Source organism: Stegostoma tigrinum, chromosome 19, assembly GCF_030684315.1.
Source record: "Stegostoma tigrinum isolate sSteTig4 chromosome 19, sSteTig4.hap1, whole genome shotgun sequence".
Taxonomy (NCBI): Eukaryota; Metazoa; Chordata; class Chondrichthyes; order Orectolobiformes; family Stegostomatidae; genus Stegostoma; species Stegostoma tigrinum.
The window spans coordinates 232695-249943 of record NC_081372.1 but is presented as its reverse complement, the minus strand read 5'-3'; the positions used below and the strand labels follow the sequence as shown (position 1 = coordinate 249943).

The following is a 17249-nucleotide window of genomic DNA, read 5'->3' as shown; positions in this document are numbered from 1 at the left end:
ACAGGTGACCTTGTAGAGGTTTATAAAATCATGAGGTGCTGAGAAAGGATGAACAGCCAAGGTCTTTCCCAAGGGTAGGGGAATCCAAAACTAGAGAGAGCAAGTTTAAGGTGGGACTTCGATGTTGTGGCCATTTCGGAGACATGGATAGAGCAGGGACAGGAATGGTTGTTGCAGGTCCCGGGATTTAGATGTTTCAGTAAGAACAGAGAAGATGGTAAAAGGAGGGAAGGTGTGGCATTGTTGGTCAAGGACAGTATTAGAGTTGCAGAAAGGATGTTTGGGGACTCGTCAACTGAGGTAGTATGGGCTGAGGTTAGAAACAGGAAAGGAGAGGTCACCCTGTTGGGAGTTTTCTATAGGCCTCCGAATAGTTCCAGAGATGTAGAGGAAAGGATAGCAAAGATGATTCTCGATAGGAGTGAGAGAGACAAGGTAGTTGTCATGGGGGACTTCAACTTTCCAAATATTGACTGGGAACACTATAGATCGAGTACTATAGATGGGTCAGTTTTTGTCCAGAGCATGCAGGAGGGCTTCCTGGCACAGTATGTAGATAGGCCAACAAGGGGCGAAGCCACATTAGATTTGATACTGGGTAATGAGCCCGGCCAGGTGTTAGATTTGGAAGTAGGTGAGCACTTTGGCGATAGCGATCACAATTCTGTTATGTCTACTTTAGTGATGGAAAGGGATAGGTGTGTACCACTGGGCAAGAGTTATAGCTGGGGGAAAGGCAATTACGATGAGATTAGGAAAGATTTAGGGAGCATAGGATGGGGAAGGAAACTGCAGGGGTTGGGCACATTAGAAATGTGGAGCTTATTCAAGGAAAAGCTCCTGTGCGTCCTAGATAAGTATGCACCTGTCAGGCAGGGAGGAAGCTGCAGAGCGCGGGAGCCGTGGTTTATGAAGGAGGTGGAATCTCTGGTCAAGAGGAAGAAGAAGGCTTATGTTAGGATGAGATGTGAAGGCTCAGTTAGGGCGCTTGAGGGCTACGAGGTAGCCAGGAAAGACCTAAAGAGAGAGCTCAGAAGAGCCAGGAGGAGACATGAGAAGTTGTTGGTGGATAGGATCAGGGTAAACCCTAAGGCTTTCTATAGGTATTTAAGGAATAAAAGAATGACGAAAGTAAGATTAGGACCAATCAAGGATAGTAGTGGTAAGTTGTGTTTGGAGTCAGAGGAGATAGGGGAAGCGCTAAATGAATATTTTTCAACAGTATTTACTCGAGAAAACAACAATGTTGTCGAGGAAAATACTGAGATACAGGCTACTAGACTAGGTGGGATTGAGGTTCACAAGGAAGAGGTATTAGAAATCCTACGGAGGGTGAAGATAGATAAGTCCCCTGGGCCGGATGGCATTTATCCTAGGATCCTCTGGGAAGCCAGGGAGGAGATTGCCGAGCCTTTGGCATTGATCTTTAACTCATCTTTGTCTACAGGAATAGTGCCAGACGACTGGAGGATAGCAAATGTGGTTCCCCTGTTCAAGAAGGGGAGTAGAGACAACCCTGGTAATTATAGACCAGTGAGCCGTACATCACTTGTTGGTAAAGTGTTGGAAAAGGTTATAAGGGACAGGATTTATAATCATCTAGAAAAGAATAAATTGATTAGGGATAGTCAGCACGGTTTTGTGAAGGGAAGGTCGTGCCTCACAAACCTTATTGAGTTCTTTGAGAAGGTGACCAAACAGGTAGATAAGAGTAAACTGGTTGATGTGGTGTATATGGATTTCAGAAAGGCGTTCGATAAGGTTCCCCACAGTAGGCTATTATACAAAATGTGGAGGATTGGAATTGTGAGAGATATAGCAGTTTGGATCGGAAATTGGCTTGCTGAAAGAAGACAGAGGGTGGTAGTTGATGGGAAATGTTTATCCTGGAGACCAGTTACTAGTGGTGTACCGCAAGGGTCAGTGTTGGGTCCACTGCTGTTTGTCATTTTTATAAATGACCTGGATGAGGGCGTAGAAGGATGGGTTAGTAAATTTGCAGACGATGCTAAGGTCGGTGGAGTTGTGGATAGTGACGAAGGATGCTGTAGGTTGCAGAGAGACATTGATAAGCTGCAGAGCTGGGCTGAGATGTGGCAAATGGAGTTTAATGCAGACAAGTGCGAGGTGATGCACTTTGGTAGGAGTAACCAGAAGGCAAAGTACGGGGCTAATGGTAAGATTCTTGGTAGTGTAGATGAGCAGAGAGATCTCGGTGTCCATGTACACAGATCCTTGAAAGTTGCCACCCAGGTTGACAGGGCTGTTAAGAAGGCATATAGTGTTTTGGCTTTTATTAATAGAGGGATCAAGTTCCAGAACCAAGAGGTTATGGTGAAGCTGTACAAAACTCTGGTGCGGCCGCACTTGGAGTATTGTGTACAGTTCTGGTCACCGCATTATAAGAAGGATGTGGAAGCTTTGGAAAGGGTGCAGAGGAGATTTACTAGGATGTTGCCTGGTATGGAGGGAAGGTCTTACGAGGAAAGGCTGAGGGACTTGAGGCTGTTTTCATTAGAGAGAAGAAGGTTGAGAGGTGACTTAATTGAAACATATAAAATAATCAGAGGGTTAGATCGGGTGGATAGGGAGAGCCTTTTTCCTAGGATGGTGACAGTGAGCACGAGGGGGCGTAGCTTTAAATTGAGGGGTGAAAGATATAGGACAGATGTCAGAGGTAGTTTCTTTACTCAGAGAGTAGTAAGGGAATGGAATGCTTTGCCTGCAACGGTAGTAGATTCGCCAACTTTAGGTACATTTAAGTTGTCATTGGACAAGCATATGGATATACATGGAATAGTGTAGGTTAGATGGGCTTGAGATCGGCATGACAGGTTGGCACAACATCGAGGGCCGAACGGCCTGTACTGTGCTGTAATGTTCTATGTTCTAGGAGAAAGATTTAAAAGGGACCCAAGGGGAAACCTTTTCATACAGAGGGTGGGATGTGGTTGGAATGAGATGCCAGAGGAGGTGGTGAAAGTGGGTACAATTACAACATTTAAAAGGCATCTGAAGATTGCTGGGGCCTGCAATAGAGGTAGGTCGCAGAAGACTGGAGAATAGCTGATGTCATTCCTTCGTTTAAGATGGGCAACAATTTTAATCTAGGAAATTTATAGGTCAGCGGGCCTTACATCAGTGGTAGGGAAATTATTGGAGAAGATTCTTAGAGACAAGATTTACACACATTTGGAGAAGAATTGACTTATTAGGCATCATTAGGGTGGGAGAGATATGTGGGGGAGATCTTGTCTCACAAACTTGTTTTGAGTTTTTTTTTCATGAAGTGATTGAAGAGGGTAGGCCAGTGGATGTTGTCTTTATGGGCTTTACTAAAGCATTTGACAAGATCTCTCATGGTAGGCTGGTCCAGATTTAAGTCACAAGGCCTGCACACTGAGTTAGGAAGTTGGATACAAAATTGGCTTGACCATAGAAGACAGAGGGTGGTTGTGGATGAAATAATTCCCCCAAGGCCGGTATATCACCACCAAATCACCCTTTATTTACATGTGCACAGTACATCTCACTGACCCAGCCAGCTCAGAGCTGGCTCCTAGTCTGAATAGAAACCCCAATACTCTGCCATTTTTTCTTTTTCTTTTTCTTTTTAGAATGAGAAGACCTTCTGAATCTCCTGCTTCTCCCCCACCCCACACTACTACTGTACAGTAGTAGTGCTTATATTTTCCCCATGTTGCCTGTGTTGTGTGTGTGTATGTGCAGTGACTCAGTAAAATGACACCAATGTGCAAACACTATTTCATATTTTCCATCACCAGGAAAGCACTCATGTGAGCCAGAGAACCATTAACAAGCAAAATGCTTATGTGAAGGAAGAAGGAAATAAAGCACTCCACCCCACCATGGTGACATTCTGTTTATATCTGTTGGACAGGACTCCTTGATTGAACTAGGTCCAATTGGCACAGCCCCAATCAGGGAGCTCATATTCTATGAGATCCACCTGGCTGACCTCATTCCAATCTCTACATCCCTCCCTGCTTAAATCCTTAGGCCCATTCCTTCTCCTGTAGCTTTTCCTTGGGGGGGTATTTGCACAAGACCCTGTTGCTCCTGACTCTGCCTTGGATACTGGTGGCCTGTATGGGGCCTTAAACTGCCTCCTATGCCCAGAGTGTGTTGGCTGAGATTCATCTTCTTCTTCAGATGATAATGGTGTTGAGGTGTGACATCTGTTGTGCCGGGTGGAGAGGGAGAACCCACCAGGTTCTGACAGCCTTGCCGAATGTTCTGAGGGGCCAGGTACATTTTGCTCCTGCCCCATTTGCAATGTTGCAGCTTTCATGTGGTCCACGTGGTTGTTCAGGACTGCCTCTCCTACCCTAACTTTGGGCATCCTAGGACCTGACTTTCAATTGACCGTGCCTCTTACCCACGCAGGTCCATTCCTGTTCTTCCAACACCAAACTTTGTCCCCTGAAGTAAACTGCCTCTCTCACTTTGAGGAGTCTTGTGTATGGCATTAGCATGCCTGATGCCACTTTACTCACTCCCCCACATCTGGCAAGATCAGATTTAACCTGGTGAAGAGTCTTCTTTCCATCAGCAACTCTGCTGGAGCTGTCCCTGTACTTGCATGAGGAGTGGCCCTATAATCAAACAGGAACTGAAACAGTTTGGTGTTGAGTGAAGCTGTTTCTTTAATCCTGTTTTCAAAGATTAGACTGCTCTTTCTGCTAAACCACTGGACAACGGATGGTAGGGAACTGTCCTTGAATGCTATTCAACTTTAGAAAATAGTCACACTCCCTGCTGGTAAATGACAGCCTGTTGCCTGTAACCAACACTTCCAGGACTCCAGGCATTGGAAAAGATGGTCGTAGCTTTTCAGTCATTGTCTCCATCTTTGACAGATGCACTCTATGCACATCCAACTACTTTGAATGGATGTCCACAATGACCAGAAGTATTGCCCATGGAAAGACCAGCAAAGTCAATGTTTAATAGAGTCCAGGGTTTACCTAACCATTCCCATGAATGTTGGGAGTTGCGGGCAGCAACCTTTGTCATTGTTGGCACTCTGGGCATTGCCCCACTAACGTGACTGTCTGCATTCAATCCTGGCCATTAGGCATGACTTCTTGGCAACGTCTTCATTTTGGAAACTCCTGGATGATCCTAGTGGATTTCAGAATATGGTGGCAATGTTTCCTCAGGAAACTCACTCTTGCTCCACATAATATGCCAACTGTATGGTGATCCGGTCTTGCCAGGTCCAGAAAGGTTTCAGTTCAGGTTGGGATGGCCCTTTTGTTTCCTCCATCGCCACCAGCTGTTTTAGTTTTGCCACAGTCTGATGCTGCCAGTGGTGACCAGAAGGGTGTCCAGAAACTTTAAAACCAGAATGGACTGTTCTGGTGGTGGCACCACTGGCGGTGTATTTGCCACTTTGCCTCCTGTACTGTGCTCCAATTTGTAATTGGACATGCTTGGAATAAGAGCTCACCACTGAATTTGACCTGAAGCTATGAGTGGCATGGCCCCATCCTCATTTAGTAGCCCTAGAACGTTTTTTTGGTCTGTTAGTATTACACATTTTTGTCTGTAAAGATAATGGTGGGATTTTCTCACACCAAACATTACCACCAAATTTTCCCTTTCCTTCTGGGCATATCTTCATTAGGCATCAGCCAATGTCTGATAAGCATATGCTATCGGCCTGTGCCACTTTCCAGCAGAGGTTGGAGAACATTTTACAAGGTCCACTCCAGATCGCCATTTATCTTAATGATGTGCTAATAATCAGGAAGACTGATAACGAGCATTGAGAGTACTTGGACATAGTGTCAAAACATTTCTCCTTATTGGGTGCTCACTTTAGGAGGGAAAAATGTGTGTTCCAGGCACCCCAAGTGAACTGATTGAGCTACAGAGTTGACAGGACCAGGTTACACCCATTGGATGATAATGTGGGGGCAATCAGAGGTGCTCTGGCTTCCATATCTATACTAGAGCTAAGCTCTTTCCTTAGGTTGGTGAATTATTATGGAAAATTCATACATAATCCCTTCCATCTGCTATTGAGAAAAGTGCAACCTTGGATATAGTCTTATGGCCAAGGTGTATCCTTTAGGGGAGTAAAGAAGCAGCTATCATCGTTTGAGGTGTTGGCACACTATGATCCCAAACAAGATGTGGTCCTGACATGCAATGCCTCCCTATTCAGCGTTGGAGTAGTTTTGGCTCTCCATATAACCTCCCTCATTTGGTCAAAACAGGAAACTGCTGGTCACAGCATACACCCTGGGTCAGAGTTTAAAATAATTTGTCCAAAATTACCAGCATGCTAAACTGTAGCTGTTAACCAGTCCCGTTGCTATTTCTGCTGCTGGCCAACTGACCACAATACCGAAGGCTGAATAGTTAAAATCTGTAAAGATTAGTGTCTTCATAAAATCATAGAATCCCTGCAGTGTGGAAACAAGCCCTTCAACACAACAAGTCCACAGTGAACCTCAGACATCCCCCTACAACCCACCTAACCTACACACCCCTGAACACTATGGACAATTTAACATGGCCAATCCACCTACCCTGCACATCCTTCGACTGTGGGAGGAAACCGGAGCACCCGGAGGAAACCCACGCAGACACGGGGAGAATGTGCAAACTCCACACAGACAGTCGCCCGAGGCTGGAAATGAACCTGGGTCCCTGGTGCTGTGAGGCAGCATTGCAAACCACTGAGCCACCGTGCCACCCCAAACCATCTTGGTTTCTGGCTCAGTAGCTGGCCTGGATACAAATTGATCTGTGTGTATACCTACACCCCCATGAACTACACGAAGGTCACCAACACCTTCTCAGGGACAATTAGGGATAGGCTATAAATGCCGACCCAGTCAGTGATGTCCACATCCCATGAATGAAAAAGTAATGGTTAACATTTCAAACATTTCCACTTTTCTCATTATATCTCCTTCCCTATATTTAATTAATCTGTTTGATTTTTATTTTATTTTTTATTTTTACAAATCCTACATACCCATAGAAACTTTTACAATTGGTTTTTATCTATCACTGCTCCACATCCTGTGAAGTGCCTGTCACCAAAGTTCACAGCAGAATCCTACTCTTTTCTCACCCAGTACTTATACAAACACATGAAAATAGGAACTAGATGGTGATACAACATAGAACATTACAGCACATTACAGGCCCTTCGGCCCTCGATGTTGTGCCGACCTGTCATACCGATCTCAAGCCCATCTAACCTACACTATTCCATGTACGTCCATATGCTTGTCCAATGACGACTTAAATGTACCTAAAGTTGGCGAATCTACTACCGTTGCAGGCTAAGCGTTCCATTCCTTTACTACTCTCCGAGTAAAGAAACTACCTCTGATATCTGTCCTATATCTTTCACCCCTCAATTTAAAGCTATGCCTCCTTGTGCTCACCGTCACCAAACTAGGGAAAAGGCTCTCCCTATCCACTCTGATTATTTTATATGTTTCAATTAAGTCACCTCTCAACCTTCTTCTCTCTAATGAAAACAGCCTCAAGTCCCTCAGCCTTTCCTCGTAAGATCTTCCCTCCATACCAGGCAACATCCTAGTAAATCTCCTCTGCACCCTTTCCAAAGCTTCCACATCCTTCTTATAATGCGGTGACCAGAACTGTACACAATACTCCAAGTGCAGCCGCACCAGAGTTTTGTACAGCTTTACCATAACCTCTTGGTTCTGGAACTAGAACTCGATCCCTCTATTAATAAAAGCCAAAACACTATATGCCTTCTTAACAGCCCTGTCAACCTGGGTGACAACTTTCAAGGATCTGTATACATGGACACCGAGATGTCTCTGCTCATCTACACTACCAAGAATCTTACCATTAGTCCCGTACTTTGCCTTCTGGTTACTCCTACCAAAGTGCATCACCTCACACTTGTCTGCATTAAACTCCATTTGCCACCTCTCAGCCCAGCTCTGCAGCTTATCTATGTCTCTCTGTAACCTACAGCATCCTTCATCACTATCCACAACTCCACCTACCTTAGTGTCGTCTGCAAATTTACTAACCCATTCTTCTACGCCCTCATCCAGGTCATTTATGAAAATGACAAACGGCAGTGGACCCAACACCGACCCTTGCGGTACACCACTAGTAACTGGTCTCCGGGATGAACATTTCCCATCAACTACCACCCTCTGTCTTCTTTCAGCAAGCCAATTTCCGATCCAAACTGCTATGTCTCCTACAATTCCATTCCTCCACGTTTTGTACAATAATGTGATGATAAATAGGAAGCAGAGTAAGGACCAGGTTCCATCGTATACACCATGCAAAACATACATTAGGGACATGAGGCTAAAATTGCAATGCTAAAATTAGCATTGAAACTGTTTCTGTTTAATTTCACAGATGGCTAAAGGGTTTGGAAGATGATAAACAAGAGACTGATGTACACTTTAATTCTCTGACTGGAGAAGGAAATTTCAACTGGCGATTTGTCTTCCGTTTTGACTACTTGCCAACAGAGAAGGAGATTGTTTATAAGAAGAAAGAGTCAATCTTTTCTTTGGAGGAGTCTGAGTTTCGACAGCCTGCTGTTCTCATGCTCCAGCTTTGGGATTATGACTTGATTTCTGCGAATGACTTTCTTGGTAAGTATTTCAAATCTGTTTGCTTCCAGACATTTTTCAAAAACTCCTTCCTTGTTCCTTTTTCAAGTAAGTCAAAATCATGGTGAGGGGATAGAAGAGATTTCATAAGACACTATCAGGGTTAGAAACATACAAACATAGAAACTAGGAACAGAATAGGCAATTTGGTTTTTTGAGTCTACACTGCCAATCAATATGATAATGGATGATCATACACCTGAATAGCACTTTCTCCATATCCTTTGATTCCTTTAGCACTTCTTAAAAACATACAGTGATTTGGTCTCAGCAACTTCCTGTGGCAGAGAATTTCACAGGGTTACCACTGTCTGGGTGAAGACATTTCTCCTCATCTCAGTCCTAAGTATTATCTCTAGACTATTAATTCAGAAACTTAACGAATGTCGTAAGGTGTTATAGGAACTGTCGATGCTGGAGAATCTGAGACAACAAGGTATAGAGTTGGATGAACATGACAGGCCAAGCAGCAGCAGAGAGCAGAAAAGCTGACGTTTCGGGTCTAGACCCTTCTTCAGAAATGGATGTTGCGAGGGCCTGAGTTCGAATCCCAGCATGACAGATGGTGGAATTTGAATTCCATTTTTAAAAATCTGTAATTGAGAATCTACTGATGACAAAATCATTGTTGATTGTTGGAAAAATCCTGCTGGTTCACTGATGTTGTTCAGGGAAGGAAAATCTGCCAAACTTAACGTATCTGGCCTACATGTAACTCCACACCCACAGCGATGTGGTTGACTCTCAGTTGCCCTCTGAAATGGCCTAGCAAACTATTCAGTTGTACCAATTGCTAAAAAATCTCAAAGAAAGGAAACCAGACGGATCACTTGGCATCAACCTAGGCATTGGAAAAGACAACGGCAGAAACTGTCCTAATGACCCTGCACAGTCCTCCTCACTAACTTCTGGGAATTACTGTAAAAATTGGGAGAGCTGTGTCACAGACTAGTCAAACAACAGCCCAACAAGTCATGGTCACAGAATCATACCTTACAGACAATATGACCTGTTCCATCAGCAGGACAGACCCAGCAGAGGTGGCAGCAGAGTGATATACAGTTGGAGAGTGTTACTCTGGGAGTCCTCAACATTGACTCTGGACCCCATGAAGTCTCATGGCTTCAGCTTAAACATGAACAAGGAAACCTCCTGCTGATTTCACGTACCGTCCTCCCTCAGCTGATGAATCAGTCTGTCTTTCATGTTGAACAACACCTAGAGGAAGCACTGAGGATGGCAAGGGCACAGAATGTCCTCTGGGTGGGGGATTTCAATGTCCACCACCAACAGTGGCTTGGCAGCAGCACTATGATTGAGCTGGCTGTGTCCTAAAGGACATAGCTACTAGACTGAGTCTGCGGCAGGTGATGAGGGAACCAACAAGATGGGAAAACATACTTGGACCTCATCCTCACCAATCTGCCAGCTGCAGATGGATCTGTCCATGACAGTAGCGGTAAGAGTGACCATTGCACAGTCCTTGTGGAGTCAAAGTCCCACCTTTACATTGAGAACAACCTCCATTGTGCTGTGTGGCACTATCACCGTGCTAAATGGGACAGACTTCACACAGATCTAGCAACTCGGGACTGGGCATCCATGTGGTGCAGTGGGCCATCAACAACAGCAGAATTGTATTCTAGCACAATCTGTAACCTCGTGGCCTGGATTACCCCCAACCAACTATTACCATCAAACTAGGGGATCAACCCTGGTTCAATGGAGAGTGCAGCAGGGCATGCCAGGAGTAGCACCAGGCTGACCTGAAGATGAGGTATCAACCTGGTGATGCCACAAAACAGGACTACTTACACACCAAACAACACACTCCCCTGTTGTCTGAACAAGTGCAGCTCCAACAACACTCAAGAATCTTGACACCATCCAGGACAAAGCAGCCCACTTGATTGGCTCCACATCCACAAACACCCACTCCCTCCACCACCGACGCTCAATAGCAGCAGTGTGTACTATCTACAAGATGCACTGCAGAAATTCACCAAAGGTCCTCAGACAGCACCTTCCAAACCCACTACCACATCCAGTTAGAAAGACAAAGGCAGCAGATACATGAGAACATCATCACCTCCAAGTTCCCCTCCAAGAATATCGCTGTTTCTTCACTGTCACTGGGTCAAAATCCTGGAATTCCATCCCTAATAGCATTGTGGGCTACAGCAGGAGGACTGCAGCAGATCAAGAAGACCGCTGACCACCACCTTCTCAAGGTCAACTAGGGACGGGCAATAAATGCTGGCCAGCTAGCGATGCCCACATCCCATAAATGAATTTTTAAAAAAGTCTTACCCTGAATATTTAGACTGTGACCCATAGTTCAGAACTCCCCAGTCATTGAGAACGTCCTTCCTGCATCTACCCTCTAACTCTTAAATTTATAGGTTTTTAAGAGAATTTCCACCTCCATTCTTCTAAAATTAAGTGAATACAGTCCAAGCGATCAAGTCTCTCTCTGTACATTAGTCCTGCTGTCCCTAGGATTCCATCTGGTAAAGCTTCACTATACTGCCTCTATAGTGTGAACACCTTTTCTCAGATAAGGAGACCAAAATTACACACAATACTCCTGGTGTGATCTCACCAAGGCCCTGTACAATTGCAGCAACACACCCCTGCTCCTGTACCCAAATCCTCTAACAAATGAAGGCCAACACATCAATTGCCTTCTTCACCAGCTGCTGGACCTGCAATGCTCACTTAAAGTGACTGGTGTACAAGAACACTCAGTTCTAATTGCACTTCCCCCTTTCATTCAAATACTAATCTGCCTGTCTAGTTTCATTACCAAAGTGGATAATCTCACATTTATACCGTATCTGCCATGTATTTACCCATTTAACTTGTCCAAATCACACTGAACCTTCTCTGCATTGTCCTCATAGCATAACCCCCACTCCCACACATTTTTGCATCATCTGCAAACTTGGAACAATGACATGTAGTTTCTTCATCTAAATTATTAATATCAATTGTGAATAACTGTGGTCTAAACACTGATCCCTGTGGTACCCCACTGCCTGCCGTTAGGAAAATGACCCATTTATTCCTTCTTTTTGCTTCCTGTTTACCATCACATTTTTTTATCCATTTCTGTACATGACCTTCAACCCATGCTCCTTAATTTTTTGCATACTAATCTTTGTATGGGATTTTATTGTGACACTTCTGAAAATTCAAATAAATCACGTCCACTGACTTTTTCTTATTCTTTCTCCTGGTTACATCCTCAAAAATACCAACAGATTTGTCAAGCCCATCCTCCCCTTCATAAATCTATGCTAAGTCCCATCCTATCACTATCTTAAGAGCTTTAAAATCATTAAAACAGCTTTGGCAATAATTACATTTTTGGAGTATTTTTGAAACTGCAAATTGCAGAATTGTAACTACTTTTAAAACAGAAGGGTTAAATATTTTGAGGAGGGAAATATAAAAGTATCATAGAATCCCTACAGTGTGGAAACAGGCCATTCAGTCCAACAAGCCGACACTGACCCTCCAAAGAGAATTCCACCCAGACCCATCCCTGTAACTCTGCATTTCCCATGGATAATGCACCGAACCTACATATCCCTGAACACTACGGGCAATTTAGCATGGCTAATCCACCTAGCCTGTACATCTTTGGACTGTGGGAGGAAACCAGAGCACTGGGTGGAAACCGACAAAGACACAGGGAGCATGTACAAACTCCACACAGACAGTTGCCCAAGAGTGGAATTGAACTCAGGGCCCTGGCATTGTGAGGCAGCAGTGCTAACCACTGGCCCTCGTGTTACCCCAAATTTTTAAACAAAGCTCAAGTTAAGTCAACACAGCAGGCCAGGCAGCATCAGAGGAGCAGGAAAGCTGACATTTTGGGTCAGGACATCAGCTTTCCTGCTCCTTTGATGCTGCCTGGCCTGCTGTGTTCCTCCAGATCCACACTGTGTTATCTCTGACTCCAGCATCTGCAGTTCTTACTATCTCAAGTTAAGTCAAGATGTCTATAAACAAAGGGAGTACCCAGATTTCGGCTGGGAAACCTCTTGACCTGCAATCAAATGCTGTACCACTGAGCTATACCCCCAGTGTATTTAAAAATGCTACAGTGAAAGGATGAAAAAGAAATCTCATTCAGAGGAACAATAACCCTTTTCTATAGCATTTTAACCGAGATGATACTGATATACCAATTTTATCATTTGGTCATGCCACAGTAATTATTTTGTTTAAAGTAATCAAAGTTTGAAATCCCAGTTGCTTACAAATTGAATACAGCCATGAGATCACATGTTTTTCCAAAGCAGAATAAACTTCATTGCACAAGGTTAGGAAAGTAAAGCAATAGAAATAGAAATAGAACATAGAACATTACAGCACATTACAGGCCCTTCGGCCCTCGATGTTGTGCCGACCTGTCATACCGATCTTAAGCCCATCTAACCTACACTATTCCATGTACATCCATATGCTTATCCAGTGACGACTTAAATGTACCTAAAGTTGGTGAATCTACTACCGTTGCAGGCAAAGCGTTCCATTCCCTTACTATGCTCTGAGTAAAGAAACTACCTCTGACATCTGTCCTATATCTTTCACCCCTCAATTTAAAGCTATGCCCCCTCGTGCTCGCCGTCACCATCCTAGGGAAAAGGCTCTCCCTATCCACCCTATCTAACCCTTTGATTATTTTATATGTTTCAATTAAGTCACCTGTCAACCTTCTTCTCTCGAATGAAAACAGCCTCAAGTCCCTCAGCCTTTCCTCGTAAGACCTTCCCTCCATACCAGGCAACATCCTAGTAAACCTCCTCTGCACCCTTTCCAAAGCTTCCACATCCTTCTTATAATGCGGTGACCAGAACTGTACACAATACTCCAAGTGCGGCCGCACCAGAGTTTTGTACAGCTTCGCCATAACCTCTTGGTTCCGGAACTCAATCCCTCTATTAATAAAAGCTAAAACACTGTATGCCTTCTTAACAGCCCTGTCAACCTGGGTGGCAACTTTCAAGGATCTGTGTACATGGACACCGAAATGTCTCTGCTCATCTACACTACTAAGAATCTTACCATTAGCCCCGTACTTTGCCTTCTGGTTACTCCTACCAAAGTGCATCACCTCACATTTGTCTACATTAAACTCCATTTGCCACCCCTCAGCCCAGCTCTGCAGCTTATCTATTTCTCTCTGCAACCTACAGCATCCTTCGTCGCTATCCACAACTCTACCGACCTTAGTGTCGTCTGCAAATTTACTAACCCATTCTTCTACGCCCTCATCCAGGTCATTTATAAAAATGACAACCAGCAGTGGACCCAACACCGACCCTTGCAGTACACCACTAGTAACTGGTCTCCAGAATGAACATTTCCCATCAACTACCACCCTCTGTCTTCTTTCAGCAAGCCAATTTCCGATCCAAACTGCTATGTCTCCCACAATTCCATTCCTCTGCATTTTGTACAATAGCCTTTGTGGGGAACCTTATCGAACGCCTTTCTGAAATCCATATACACCACATCAACTGGTTTACTCTCATCTACCTGTTTGGTCACCTTCTCAAAGAACTATATCTTCAATATATGTTCACTACATATGTATATACTAACATCCAGAATTAGCATGAGGTAAATATGGATTAACACACAGACTGTGATAGAATCAGTCTACCTCAGACCACCTCAATGAAGGCTCAGAGAGTTGTGCAAATAGTGAAATGGAAACTCAAATAGTGAAATCATAAACATAAATGCAACGAAAGTCATTGCAAACAGAAACTAAATAAGAAAAATCACAAATGCAAATAGTTTGAACAAGTATCAGAGATAATGGGAACTGCAGATGCTGGAGAATCCAAGACAACAATGCGTGGAGTTGGATGAACACAGCAGGCCAAGCTCCACAAAAGTTCCTTGTGCTCCTGAGATGCTGCTTGGCCTGCTGTGTTCATCCAGCTCCACACTTTGTTGTCTTAGTTTGAACAAGTAGCAGTTTTAAAACTTGTGTAAGATATAAAACCTGGAAACATGGCAAACTATGATGAGAACAGTGTGGTACTGAAAAAGGATATCGACATCTTGTTGGAATAGACAGATAGGTGCCAAATGAAGTTCAATGTGGTGAAGTATGAGGGGACATCATGTTAGAAATGAGGGGATATCATCCAAAACAATGTAGACGAAAGGATACTAAAGGTTGTGCTGGAGCACTTGGGTGAGAAGATGCAAGAGCAGAAGAAGGCCATTCAGTCCATTGAGTTTGCTCTGGTATTCAATGAGATTATGGCTGATGTGATCAAGCTCAACAAAACTTTCCTGCCTTTTTACCATAAAAAATTTCACCCAGAGGATGGTGGGTATCTAGAACAGTGTTAGAGGCAGAAATGTTTGTATCATTTGTGATGCCTTGGTATATAAGGCTATAAGCAAACTGCTGGGAAATGTGATTAGAATAGTTAGGTGCTCGTTCTTGACTTGCACAGACCCAATGGGCTGAAGGGTCATTTTGGATACTGTAGACCTCTATGATTCTAACCTTCATTCCCTTATTGATTAAAAATCTGTCTCTCTCATCCTTATTTACATTTAATAAATAAGCCAGGACAGCTGTCTGCAGTATACCCAGATGTACATGCACATATTTCATTGAATGTAGTAGGTTGAGTTTCCCAGACTTTATTAATAGTGACATGCAAAAGAAGCAAATGCAATGTGAGGATAAAAAACTCCTTTGTGCAACAAATAGTTATGGTCTAGAATGCACTGACTAGAAGTGTAGAGAACATTCATTGAAGCCTTTAAGAAAGCAATATGTAATTATTTGAATGGAAACAATTTGCAGGGTTGGGGGAAAAGCCAGGAAAATGGCACGGTCATAATGCTCATGTGGATGATCAATGCAGATACAGTGGGCCCAATGCTCTCATTACACAGGGAAACATTTCTGTCAATGAAAACAGAAAACATCAAAGGAAGTATTGAAATCCTATTCAACTAGATTTGTGTTTTCAAAATTTGGCTTCAATCCAATTTGCAGTCATAACAACTGCCTTTTATCTCTGATCATGAAAACCTGCCTGAGTTGATTTCAGGCAATGAAGCTTGAAAACTGACCACAGAGTTCAGTTCATTCAAAGAATATAGTCTCCCAAAGTTTAATTTTTATTTTGAAAATACAAATAAATCTACTCAAAACCAATTTCTCAGTTGCATGATTTTGCTAATGATAACTGTGTAGAAGACATTCGTGTAATTGTGGTAAGAGGTGAACCATTTACAGACTGTATAAGTAATTCTTTTCTGCAATGCTAGGTTCTATTGAATTGAAGCTGTATGATATGGTCCGAGGAGCAAAGACAGCAAAACAATGTACCATCAAGATGGCAAAAGAAAAAGCAGGTCCACGCACTTCCATCATAAGAAGTAAACGGATGAGAGGATGGTGGCCATTGATCAAAGTGAAAGAGGTAGAAGATGAGGAGGAAGAGGAAGAAAGCAAAAAAAAGAAGAAAAAGAAGAAAAAGAAGAAAGTTAATATTGAAGATGTTGAGTTTACTGACAATTCTAACAACACTTACATCCTTCGGGTGAGATGCTGATTCTTACGATTTCTCAAACTGAGACATGCCTGAGATTGTGGGCGTCCTGCATTAGTAAATTGTTTCCTTACCTCTGAGTTCCAACTGGGAACACTACCCAGCATTATTCAGTTCAAAGACCATAGACCATAGAATCCCTACGGTTTTGAAACAGGCCCATTGGCCCAATAAATCCACACTGACCCTTAGAACATCCCATCCAGACCCATCTCCCTAACTTAAACATCCCTGAACACTACAGGCAATTTAGCATGTCCAATCCACCTGACCTGCACATCTTTGGACTGTGGGAGGAAACCGGACCACCCGGAGGAAACCCATGCAGACACGGGGAGAATGTGCAAACTCCACACAGACAGTTGCCTGAGGGTGGAATGTCCCTGGCATTGTGAGGCAGCAGTGCTAACCACTGAGCCACCGAGCCACCGAGAGAAAAGCACTGTAATGTTGTCCTGTGCAATGGGAAGGGTACCCTGATGTGAATGGATGCCTATGAAATTGTACCCCGGTCTGGATCAGTTCCTTCAGTAGAGGAGAGAATTAGGGGTGAAAATTGAAATCCTGTATTAAATCCTGTAGTAGTAGGCGACCTGATCTCTCCACTTGTTGCCGATTAGGCACCCTCATTCTGCAACCATTATACATTATTGCTTTCAAAGGGACCTGAATAACATCCTTCTGAGTGGTCATGTCTTTCTGGGCTGAATATTCCACTTGGAGCAGAATCTCCTCCCTCCAGGGCAAAGGTTGGAGTGAGCCTGCTTCTGATTGGCTGGCTTATGCCACAGTCATTTAACAGCTGTCAGGTATTAATTGATTTCAGGAGGGCCTTCCTTCATCCCCATTGATGAATGTGTCACTGTAGGGTACTGACATCCACCCAAATGGTTGTCAGTGTTTATGTCAAAGCAGTGTCACAGGGAGCTGTGGCCACTACCGGGACTGTGGTGAGTACTAGAGGGAATCTGGAGTCGTGCCTCAGTCACAT

At 43.7% G+C, this 17249-nt stretch overlaps 1 protein-coding gene across 1 annotated transcript in view; it reads left to right on the top strand.

The window, feature by feature from the left end:
- The window catches only part of fer1l4 (fer-1 like family member 4), a 253912-nt gene that overhangs the window by 229312 nt on the left and 7351 nt on the right, over nucleotides 1-17249 (top strand). Inside the window, exons 42-43 of the mRNA XM_059652665.1 lie at nucleotides 8398-8639; nucleotides 15975-16249. Coding sequence (XP_059508648.1) covers nucleotides 8398-8639; nucleotides 15975-16249 — 517 coding nt within the window. The remainder of the gene's footprint in view (nucleotides 1-8397; nucleotides 8640-15974; nucleotides 16250-17249) is intronic.